Here is a 12768-nt window from a genome sequence, read left to right on the forward strand (position 1 = left end):
TGATGGTAACTCTGGAGGTCAGTGCCTTTAAATATGGATAGTCCGGGGTCTAATCCAGTAGACTGCCTGATGATGTAACTCTAAATATTTGCAAAGTTAAAAGGAATACGAATCTGCCTTCTAAACCAACTAACTGTTAGTGTTATTTAACGCTTAGCCTTACATTTGGAGAAAAACAATTGAAACAACACAAAATCACAGAATGAAAGGGCTATATAAAATGAAAATTGAACAGCATATAAAATATGTATATATTACTCTACAAAACAATTATCAGTATACTGATATATAAATTGAATTCTGAAAAAGGGCTGCATAAAGGGGCCACACATCCAGACAGTTCAATGCCTTTTTAAACTCGCCATTATTAAAGAACTGATACCTTAATAGGTCAGTGGTAGATTGCCTGCTTCGAGTGCAGGAGGTCTGGGGTTTGATCTCCGGCTGTGTCATACCAAAGACTTGAAAAATGGTACTGGCAGCTCCCTTGCTAGCTAGGTGCTCAGCATTTAAAAGGGTTGTACAAGTTGGTCTTTTGAGTGTTAGATGTGAGTGGCGATATTGCCCATAAGAAAAGTAACTCAATATTTCTTAGGATCGCGTCAAATTAGTTAGCTACAGTACAATAATACAATACAAACAATACAAATTTTATTTAAAGTCGGTGCATATATATAAACAGGAAAACATTAGCTATGTATAGCTATATTTTACCGACATAACAGTGCTGAAATTTCACGTTTTAAAGTAGTTGGAACGTAGTTTTCAGCAATTGTTTAATCTTACTTCTTTACAAATGACATTCATTTTTAAAGGGGTTGCAATTTTTTCAGAATATTCATCATACGGGTCGAGTTGAGTAGGGGACGAGTTGTCTTGATACCGTAGGGCGACCTGTGGTTTTCCACTTTTTTATCGTAATGAAGTTGTTCTTAGTGATTCTTTACCTCTGTCTAGCTCAGACAATGCAGAGTTAGCATCTTGCTCTTGTTCAAATGGAGTACTTTCCTGTTTATTTGACTTTAAAGTTGAGTTTCTGAAAGCCGACAAGGGCGCTGCCATCTTTGATGTGAATATCGGTGCTTGTTTTATTTTGTACGCAGTTTCAATGAGCTTCTGCTTTGAATGATCAGATGTCACATGACTTTAAAATGGCAGATGATACCAAAAATGTTTTGGCTCTGTTGAACGGGCTTGCAAAGCGAACATACTATGGGGAATCAGAAATAACAGATGATTTTTTGAAGCAAGAGATATTTCCAGATTTATCAGATGATGACTTTGCCGGTTTGTTATCAAAATGTTCCTCTCTGATAAAGGTTGGTTGTAGGGAAATAGACTGACACACCCCTTTGAACAGTCCCAGAAATGTCACAAGTTAGCTATATAGCTAAATCTAGCTTTATATAGCTAGAATTAGGTATAAAACCAATAACAATAATGCAACATTGTCAAAATCAAATGGGAAATGGTCATTATCGCATCTTAATGGTTTATAATATGAAAGACTATTACACAAAACAAACTTACCAAGTTTCTCAGGCCACGCCGCATACGATGTTGACCCGCCATATCTAAATTTTTTATCAAAGAAAAATTGATGAAATTCGTGAATAGAGAAAATTCAACAAAAAAAATGAGGACGAAAGAACAAAAATAACTGAGTACGAATAAATCGTCAAGAACAGTTACTCTGTTCATCTCGGTTAATTCTGGTGTTCTGTTTATTCTATAAGCATACATTATACATTGATGAATTGTGCCAAAACGATAATAGGAAATATCGTCAATTTTTTGTTTCCAGGTTCAATCTGGACCCAAAGTGATTGTTCCCTGGACAATTGTTGGCACATATGGTGTGAAAGATACTTTTTTTAGTCATTTTTTAAAAAAATTGCAACGAGATCAATTTGGAAAATTGTGGTCTGTCACACGTAAAACTGAGACAGTCAAAATCTGATAATTTTGACTTTGACATCATCAAACATATTATATACAAACTTTCATTGTGCTTTTAGTCCAGTTTCTTTTAATAGATAATTTGTGGTTGTCAATTTTGTCTGGTGTCCTGGTGCTTCAACAATTTCTTGTTTAATATATAGTAATTTTTTCAGAATATATTGAGTGCCAAATGCAACCTTCAGAGAACAAGTATTGTTCTTTTAAATTATTATATACAGGGTTCTCGCCAGGCTATTATCGCCTGTCGCGTGCAACATGCCTTCAGACTTTGAGTTGTATATTCGACATCCCTTATTTCCCCCGTCATCCCTTAATTGCCGAAGCGACATGTCATAAAATCCAATAAACACCCCGATTAATCCGTTAGTGTATTCGAAAAGCTTCCACGTACTTACCCGATAGTTTAGGTAAAGCGATGCCAGTTAAGATAACTGATAAACCAATGACAGCTTCCTATGTGGAATGTGTGACGTAAATTTCATCGTAGCTCCGCCTTTAAATCCTTTGACAAGCGGTATCTTGTGATGTGTACATGAAAGTGACTGTTTTCGCAAGTTTTAAGATTATACATGTCATTAGATATAATGACAGATGATTCAACAATTATCATCCGAATATTTTTCGCAATCAAGGAAAGACAATGTAAGGAATTAAGTCAAAAATTGTGCAACACGGTAAAATGCTTTGAACAGTTATCGCCGTAATATTAATGTTTTTCACATGTATGAAATGTGTTTTCTCGACAGAATGTTGAAAAGACAATGCAAGAATTAATGTTTTCTGTCGTCACTTTCAAAATAGAACTTTTAGAGAAAAGTTTGAAATATCCTCCGTGCATTATTTCATCACGAACGGACACTTTGGTAGAACCACCGACCTTCCGTAAGCCCTCACATGAAGAATTCAACCCCCCAAGTGAGGCTCGAACCCACATCAACGAGGGGCAAGTGATTTGAAGTCAACGACCTTAACCAATCGGCCACGATCACAATTTCAGAATCCCTCCCAGCCACGCCGAATGGCTAAAGGAAATCGGGCATTGATCCAAAATGGAAACCAGCGTTTCCCTGGATGACAGTCTCAAATTGTGTTGTTTTACATGTATGTACAACAAACAGTGGACATTTTCAAAAACTTACAATGGATAAGTTTTCAGCAAATAAACTCCACAGGAATAGAAGACATAAACTTTAAACAAATAGATCTGTGTGCAGTGCTAAAATTGTGTTGTTTTATTTACAATAAAGAGTAAATGAACATTTTTAGCAACTTAAAATTGATAAACTTTTAATTGTTATTCAGCAAATAAACTCCATAGGATCTTTTATGACCCAATATCTTTATTTGTTCTTGTTGTGCATGTAAATGATGCTTATTAATCACTGAAAATACCACTATGTTTTTCACTCTGAAATGCACCAGAATGCACCAAAATGAGTTGTAGTAACACAAAATTTTCTGGGGTAACCCTCATACCCCCCATTTTTTTTTTTTGGCAGAAATTTACAATTCTTTATGTCATGAACCATTTGGATGGGATAATGACTGTTTCATATTTGATACCAACATTATGAATGTACTTATACCCATTTCTAGCTAAATATATATATATCCAGATTAAGCTGGTACAGTGTACTCGGGTATTCTGAACCAGTTTTCATAAAAATTAAAATTGGACTAATGCTTTAACATGTACAACATCTTTTATACATATTCATGAATGCATCATTATCTGCCAATAAAAAACTTGTATCTAAATTCTGAAATATCACTTACTTCGCGTAATATTTAAATTTTCCCGAACTCCATGACCTCGGCTATTTCGAGTCATTTACGGGTATTCCGAATCACTATTGCTGTTACTCATTTCTGTCTTTAGATGTTTACCGACGGACACAAGTTTTAAAATTAAATGCTCTTCGGAATGTTTGAAAAACTTCATGATCTGTAGATAACACAAAATAATTATTCTGAATTAAAAAATAAGACCATAATGAAAGCTGTGTATATTTATTGTTACAGTTTCAGTATGGAGACAGATTATAGACTAAGCAATGTCATAGGAAAGCAGTGTTATACTTTGAGCACTATTGCCCCTTACAGAAGCAAGCCTCTCTGGCGTACATGCTGCGTATTTGCTGTGTATATGCCGCGAACACAGTAGTACGCCAGAGGAGTACATTTTACATACACCGCATGCCGCGTACATGTCGCGTACTATTTCGACGAGTACACAGCATGTACGCAGGAGGTCACTAGTACACTTCAAGTACGCAGCACAGACTCTGAAAATTTAAGGAGTACACTGCATGTACGCAGGAGGGACTTGTACAAGAAAATAGTACACTGCATGTACACTGCAGATACTTTGAAATTTGTGCAGTACACTTCATATACGCGGGAAAGACTTGTACAATTTCTTTTGGCATCTATACTTAGTTTTTTTTATATAAGTTAAAGTGTGAAGTAAACTTCATATATGCGGGAGGGACTTGTTCATTTTCTTTTGGTGTTTATACTTTGAATTTTTTTAGGTAAAAGTCTGAAGTACACTTCATGCAGGAAGGATTTGTACATTTTTTTTTTTTGGAAGCAAGAACTTGATTTCCGTGTAACTTTTATCTTAATAGCATAGAATAGTTCAGATTACCGGTATTCTGAACAATGAAAATTTGCCAAACTATTTGCAATGTTCATTTGTGAAGCTTACATCTTAGTGATTTCTGAGCTGCACCTTGCATGCAGTGTAAAAATATATTCTTTTTCATTTTGAATTAATCCTGGAGCTTTCTAACTTGGATAATTGAAAAGCCTTATTTGAACTTTGTTGCATTACATTTTGTAATACATGAAATAATTACCAAGATAATGCCTCAACAGCGCCCGAATCAGAAGAATTAATAGCTCTCACTGTTATTTGAATACTCTTAAGCAAAACACCATTCTATCATGTTTTATAAAGGCTTTAATGCTCATTATGATAACTCATTAAGGCCTCACCAAATTAAAAAGTTGTTCATCGGATTTGCCGCTCGTATATTTTCAGAACGTTTTTGGCTAATTGCGCTCGCCCCATTGGAAAAAATCAATCCAAAATTTTTTGGTGCGCTACTTTTTACGGACGTAAAAGTGTATAAATGCTTATATGATTCCAGTCCTAGATTGTTCTCAGATGGATTTTAATCAAAATAAATACATACTACGCACACATCGTCTATAATAAATCATAACACTTAATTTATATTTAGTTGCATTAAAGTTGTTTCCCCTTGATGCAGTTACGCCATTTTCTTCAAATGTTCATCCAAATTACATGCTACAAAAATTGATTTATTTCAATGAAATGTGGATGGAGAAAAGCATACTAATTTATTTGATAACATCAATCTACATTATTTTGGTAAGGGTAAATACTTATTGATGCATGTCACTTATCTTTTTTCTGTTTTTTTCTGTCCAAATGATCAGCATTTGCATACGAAAGTTGGTGGGGTAAGGAATTTACATTATCACAGCAGTTTCGCCACAAGAGTACACAGCATGTATGCAGCAGGAGTACACAGCATGTACGCCGCAGGACTCGGGCCAGGAGTACACAGCATGTACGCCACAGGGGTAGTACACCGCAGGCTCATTTGCATGTGAAAAGTGTATGTGCCGCGTACATGCTGTGTACTATTTCCCGCATACTAAATTCCTCCAGCGTACATCCTGTGTACTATGTAGTCCACAGCATGTACGCAGCAAGTAGTACGCGGCAGAGCTCATTTGCATGTCAAAAGTGTACTACAAACGTACTATCGGTGTATGTGCGGTGTATATCCTGCGTACTATTGATTTCAGTACACATCATGTAGGCATCATATACGCTGTATGTACACAGCAAGAGTACGCAGCAGGCCTTTTTCTTCTGTAAGGGGCTGGTTAAAGTTTTGCATGCAAGTTACTATCTCCAAAACAAATGCAGATATTAAGTTTCAACTTCACATGTGTCTTCAGGGTTATAAAACTAGGTGATATCATAAAGTCCCATAACTCTGACATGCATTTTGGCCAAATTATGTCTCCTTTTGAACTTCTGGTTATAGTTTTGCATGCAAGTTACTATCTCCAAAAACTAATGCAGATACTGGATTATCTATAGGTATAGATATTTTAACATTTAGGGTAATATTTCTGTTTCTGGGACAATAATTCGAATAGTCCAGCATTGGCTGTCTTATGGACAGCTCTTGTTTTCACTATAATTATCTTGGTTAAAGTAATTTGATGGAAATGATTGTAATGTTTTATTGTTATGGTAACATAATTCAAATAAGGAGTGATTTTTTTCTTCTAATATTGAAAAATTTAAACATGTTTCAGAGCATGGTGTCAGCAGACATGGACCTAAATCAGTCAGAGGCATTCCTGACATCACAGATGAAGAAACCGGAAGGTGGAATCACGGAAAATCAGGCAAATGCCTTTAGGAAATTCTGGAAAATTCATAAAAACAAAATTCATGAAGCTGTTATTTCCCATTCTACTTGGAACAATACATTGAAACAAGTGTCATGGAGAATAGATATACAATCTCAAGCAAGACATATTGACCAGATAAATGCTCCCACTGCCATAATGGAACTACAGCTAGGACCAAAAACCTCTAATTCACAGGTATGATGTTACTGCTGCTGAAAACAGTAGATCTGAAATAAGCAAAATAAAGTTTATCTTCCAGAAATAGGTTGATACTGCTTTTAGTGATGTTATATATACACTAATTTTACAGTTCATTTCTGTTCTCTAAACCTCTTACCATCCTGGTAAGGCATTATTGACGTCTATTTGGATCATTTCTGAAGTTATTGAAGGTTTTCAATGAGTTTTCTCAGTCTGAAGAACCAGAGATATTGTTGTCACCTGATTGTTGGCTTAGATGTTGTTGAAGATGTTTGTTAAGGTTAAGGTCATCTGTAAAGTTTTGAAATTTTGTACATAAATACAACAGTTAGTCATAGTTTTTGCTGTATTGTACAAAGGAAAGGGGAATACAAAATAAACACTTTGTAAATGACTTCCTTTTTTAAGTGATCACCAAACTTAGCCAGTATGCTCCCTCCAGTTTGTTCAACATTGGAATCTGTTTCTCTGCAATTAGACAATAAATACACCTCAAGAGATTTTTTTGCCTGTAAAACTCTGGATGGATTTGTCTTTAACATCTTTTTGTATAAACTTGTTCCTGAAGGTGAGTGACTCTGGATCACTTTGACTATATTATACCTTTTTATTTTTAATACAGGTACCTTTTCATACACCCAACTTTGATTTTCTTTTTCCAGAAAACAGAAGTTGTGAGATTTGAGATGGACGAGACAAGGTTAGGCAGTGTACTACAGACAATGCAAGATATAGAAAATGAAGTAAACAAATACTGTCAACAGTGAACTTATTCAAGTACAACATTTCATTTAGAGATAATGTAACAATAACAAAATATTGACAAATGTGAACATGTTAAAGTACAGTATTTTCATTTAAATGAACACATAACAGTAACAAGATATTGTTAACTTTGAAACTGTAAAGAAACTTGAAGAAAGTGTTTAAAAGAGGTTTGGCAGTGTCTTACGCCCAGTTCAAGACCAGGAACATGATGTGAATATTATTGTTTACACTAAACATACAACTATGTAAGAAGTTAACAATAACTGTCAACAGTGACAATGGAAACACAAACAGTTCTCTTGGGAAAGGATTGTGTAAATAGTTACTTTGATGGGGGGAAGTTTGGGGACATTAGGAATATACCGTAACTGAGAACATGTGCAAGTAATTCATAAGTAAACTACATGAGGAAGGAACAAGATAAGTAAAAATGTGAAATTTAAATGGCCAATCTTTTGAGTATACAAAAGCATGTAAAATGTCTTTAGTAGACTTATAGTGTCAAGAGATTTCAGTCAATACAGTTTTAAATAAATGATTTGTAACCAAAGGTGCATTGAATGGCATACATTTTTGTGCTAAGATAATGTCTAATTTATTATAATGTTTGTGTCTTTTTAATTTTTTTGCCATTTTAGCTCATCTCAGTGCAGTGTTCTCCATGGTGAGCTATTGTGATCAGAACTTGTCCCTCAGTATTCATCCATTGACTAGGAAATATAGGGAGAGCTATTCTACTCATCCCCAAACAGGCAACTTCAGCTTAGTGGAATTGTGTACGTCAGTGTTACTCAGGGGCCACAACTCTAGCACCAGTATTTCATTAATTATGTCCCCTTTTAACTTAGAATTTCAGGTTAAAGTTTGGAAGCACTTTCACACTACATATGTCTCTATTAATACTAAATGGACATAATTCAACTTAAGATAGTTGTTTATCATCATCACCCAGATTATATGACACAAGGACCATAACTCCTGCACCAGTATTTCATGAATTATGCCCGCTTTTTACTTAGAATTTCATGTTAGAGTTTTGGAGCACTTTCACTTAATGTCTGATATTACTAAATGGATTTGATTCAGACTTAAAATATATGTTCAGCATCATAACCTATATCATATGACACCATTACTTCATGAATTATGGTCCATTTTACTTACAATTTCAGGTTAAAGTTTTTTATGCACTTTCAATCTATGTTGGTTATTACTACATGGATTTGATTCAAATTTAGAATAGTTGTTCCATCTCATCACCCACATCATATGACACAAGATGCATTATGCTAGCAGCAATATACGATCAGTTATGTCCCTTTTATTCTTAGAAATCTGGTTGAAGTTTTGATGCACTTTCGCTCTATGTTTATTTTTACTAAGTGGATTTGACTCAAACGTTAACTGTTGTCCCATATCATCATCCATATTTTGGGTATTAATCACTCCAGTGATAGCTTGAGTTTTCTTATATATGCTCAATTTCACTACCAAGCATCGAAACAGTCAAGCATGTTGTCTCCTCTGGTAGCTATTATTAAATAGACTAAGAGTCTCCTTTCTAGAGCAATCTTCATGTATCTTACATAGTATGTATGTGGCCACAATGTCTCAATCACATTTGATAATGTGCAAGATTGCTGTAGTGACATCTGAGTTATGGGACTTGAACTAGTCAGAGTGACCATATTTCACATTGTCAACACTTTAGAGGCCACATTTCTTGGGCAGTCTTCTTGAAACTGAAACAGATGTGTATGACCAAAAGATTTAGCGTAAGGTAGATAATGGGCAATATTGATCTAGCAACACCAGAATAATGACCCTTGACTTATTCAAAATTGTCTTTATTTATATAATTTGTTAGTAGATTTCTTAAGAAATCTTCATGAAACTGAGACAGAATGTTTATTTTGCCGCAAAATCTTGGTCAAGGTCGACATTAGGAAGATTTTTTCTGTAACACCATAGTTAAATTGTCAAAAATGTCATACTTTACTTTCTTAACAAGTTATTCTAGAGTTCATATCTCTTGAGAAATAGTTATGAAACCTTGCATATGTTTTGTAATGGACAAAGCCAAGGGTGCTTACTTTACAACTTTTACTTAATCAGAAGTACCATTTTTCATATTGTTAATGCATTTGGCTCACATTTCATGCGCAATCTTCATGAAACTGACATAGAAAATCAAAATTGTGTGATTTTTGGAAAAAGTTGTGAAATGACATAACGTCCAAACCAAGATGCTGGTGTCTATATATAAATGTTATTAGTGGGTTTACTTACAGTGGGCGGCATCTGTTTTACTTAATGATGAATAGGCCTAATAGATATTAAAGAATAAAAAAAGAACGTTGAATAAAAAACTGTAGGATTTACATGCATGGTGGGCCCTGCATTAACATTTTCCCACTAATTTAGTGACCATTTCCATCGCATCTTTTCAGCTTTTTGCTAGAAATGTTTTGTTTTATTTAATCATAAAAGAGACTGTTCTAGTTGTCAATTAAATGCAAGTAACATGGGTATCATTAAATGTCAATTAAATGCAAGTCACATGCGTATCATCGTTTGTCTTAACAGTTTGGACAGTAGTCTCAGTAGATGTACACGTACTGTGTTTCATTCATTTTCATTATATATTTTTATAAAACAATATTGGCATAAAAATATCAAGGATGGCCCTTTGCACACACAATCAGACGTCATTTACAAAAAAACATGGAAAAAATGGCAACATTTGAAATTTCAAAAATTGACACCAAGATTTCAAGAACAGTAAATTAGATCTATAGCTTATACTATTTTTTCTGACCATATAGATCAAAGTTGAATTGACACAAGTATATGTTTTCTCAATTTTAAATATTTATCCCCCCACCCCCCCCCCGCCCCTTCGAAGAAGGAGGGGTATATTGTTTTGCAAATATCGTCGGCTGTTGGCCTGTCGGTCGGTCGACCAATCAGTTTCCAGATAATAACTCAAGAATGCTTGGGCCTAGAATCATGAAAGTTGATAGGGAGGTTGGTCATGACCAGCAGATGACCCCAGATTTTGGGATCAGTAGGTCAAAGGTCAAGGTCACAGTGTCCCGGAACAGTTGAATTGTTTCATAACTTGAGAATGCTTGGGCCTAGGATCACAAAACTTCATAGGGAGATTGATCATGACCAGCAGATGACCCCTATTGATTTTGAGGTCAGTAGGTAAAAGGTCAAGGTCACAGTGGCCCAGAACAGTTAAACCGTTTCCGAATGATAACTCAGCCTAGGATCGTGAAAATTAATAGGGAGGTTGGTCATGACCAGCAGATGACCCCTATAGATTTTGAGGTCAGTAGGTCAAAAGGTCAAGGTCACAGTGACCTGGAACAGTTAAACCATTTCCGGACTATAACTTGAGAATGCTTGGGCCTAGGATCAGGAAAGTTGATAGGGAGGTTGATGATGACCTGCAGATGACTCCTATTGATTTTAAGATCAGTATGTCAAAGGTCAAGGTCACAGTGACCTGGAACAGTTAAAAGGTTTCCAGACATTAACTTGAGAACTCATGGGCCTAGGATCACGAAGCTTGATAGGGAGGTTAATCATGACCAGCAGATGAACCCTATTGATTTTGAGGTCAGTAGGTCAAATGTCGAGGTCACAGTGACCCGGAACAGTTAAACCGTTTCTGGACGATAACTTGTGAATGCTTGGGCTTAGGATCACGAAATTTAATGGTGAGGTCGATCATGACCAGCAGATGACCCCTATTGACTTTTAGTTTAGTAGGTCAAGGCCACATTGACCCAGAACAGTAGAACTTTTTTTCCAAATAACTAGAGAATGCTTTGGTCTCAGACCACATTTGATACGGAGTCACTTATGACTGGTAAATGACCATAATTATTGATTTGAGGTCAGTACGTCAAACGTCTGGTGCACAGTGACCAAATAATTTCTGTTCCTTGTGCAGTTACTGAATGCATCAAGGGTTGGCATTTCGTGTTCTACGAGCTCTTGTCTAAATCTTTAAATTAAAACGAGGAACTGTGTTTTAGCCCGAATACAATGTTTGTCCCGTATTTAGCGGACGCTAACTTGTGCTTTCTATTAGATCCGTGCTGGATTAAGTCAACTTTTCACATTAAACTCGAACATCCTTTTTGAGACTTACCGGAAAAAAAATGTCAAATTCTAAACCGCTCAACATCCCGTGAAATTGTAGAACATATCGAAACAAATCAGCTTTCCTAGTTTAGAATCTAAAACATGTCTGCTAACATGAAAATATCATGATTACGTGTATCTCGATTGAGCTGCATAAAACACACGTGCATTTTTTCCGCCAACGGGTTTCTGGTTCCATTACATACAATGAATGCAACGGGTGACAAGAAATATTTAATTGACAAACAGAAACGCGTTCACAATGAAAAAAAACTGTATTTCCGTTGAAGTAATTTGCGACATTCGAAATTTTATAATTGCAACAAACGTTGTCCTGTATTGAATGCAAACGGCTACAGAACACATCTACTCATTACATTCAACATTTAAAATCGGGAATAATTAAATGACGGAACTCGCACTTGCGACAATTTTGTCTGTGAAGAAGTCATCCAGCTGGCTTGCGGAAGGTCGTTGGTTCTAATGCCCGATGGGTCATCTGGGGTCTTCCTCCACCATCAAAAGTGGGAAAAGTGACTGTATGACCAAAATTGTGTTGGTGTTACTAAACCAAAAAACAAGAAGAAGAAAAGCTACAGCTATATGTATAGACAGAAATATAACCGCATTTTAAGCGGGTTTTGCTCGAAACATTTATGTTGAAATTTGTAAGACGTATTTGTCCAGTTGTAATTATGAATTTAAATGTGAGTCACCTTGTCTTTTTTGATGAAGATCTTTGACAGTCGTTTATAACTGCAAGTATTCGAACCCGGATACATTCACGCTTTATGTTGCTCACGCCTGGCACTTATATACTCTTCCTTATTATTACCCTCTTTTCATTAGTTATTCGTCTAATATTTATTTTTGCATTTTCTCCTCGAAGTCCTTGATTGTCAGAAGGAAAAATAAATGCTATAGGCTTAATAAAAAATAAATGTGAAACGTCCTCGCGGACTGCATATGTTGTTGTTTTTTTTCGAAACATATCACGTGGAAAGTCTCCGAAATTGAGAATCTTTGGCAATGGCGACCAGAAATGAACAACAGCGAGTTATCGTAGAGAAAATAAATTTCAGCCGTACGGGAACACCAGACGACTCCTTGAAATGGACGTCTTTTGTTAGTTCAGAAAACATGTTTTAAGTCCTTTTCACCGCGTTTCATTTCTTCGTACAGCCCAAAGTTGAGGTCTAAAAATAAGATATTAAC

At 35.6% G+C, this 12768-nt stretch overlaps 2 protein-coding genes across 2 annotated transcripts in view; one reads left to right on the plus strand and one right to left on the minus strand.

The window, feature by feature from the left end:
• The window catches only part of LOC123545085 (integrator complex subunit 7-like), a 29242-nt gene extending 28166 nt beyond the window's left edge, over window positions 1-1076 (minus strand). The window contains exon 1 of the mRNA XM_045331363.2: window positions 948-1076. Coding sequence (XP_045187298.2) covers window positions 948-1062 — 115 coding nt within the window. The 5' untranslated portion in view covers window positions 1063-1076. The remainder of the gene's footprint in view (window positions 1-947) is intronic.
• A 38-nt stretch (window positions 1077-1114) lies between these two features.
• Window positions 1115-7951, plus strand: LOC123545084 (COMM domain-containing protein 1-like). The gene is made up of 3 exons (XM_045331362.2): window positions 1115-1319; window positions 6328-6621; window positions 7290-7951. The coding sequence occupies exons 1-3, from the start codon at window positions 1134-1136 to the stop codon at window positions 7392-7394; spliced, it is 585 nt and encodes a 194-aa protein (XP_045187297.1). The 5' UTR covers window positions 1115-1133; the 3' UTR covers window positions 7395-7951.
• The last annotated feature ends 4817 nt before the right edge of the window (window positions 7952-12768 follow it).

This window comes from Mercenaria mercenaria, chromosome 1 (assembly GCF_021730395.1).
Source record: "Mercenaria mercenaria strain notata chromosome 1, MADL_Memer_1, whole genome shotgun sequence".
NCBI classification, from domain to species: domain Eukaryota; kingdom Metazoa; phylum Mollusca; class Bivalvia; order Venerida; family Veneridae; genus Mercenaria; species Mercenaria mercenaria.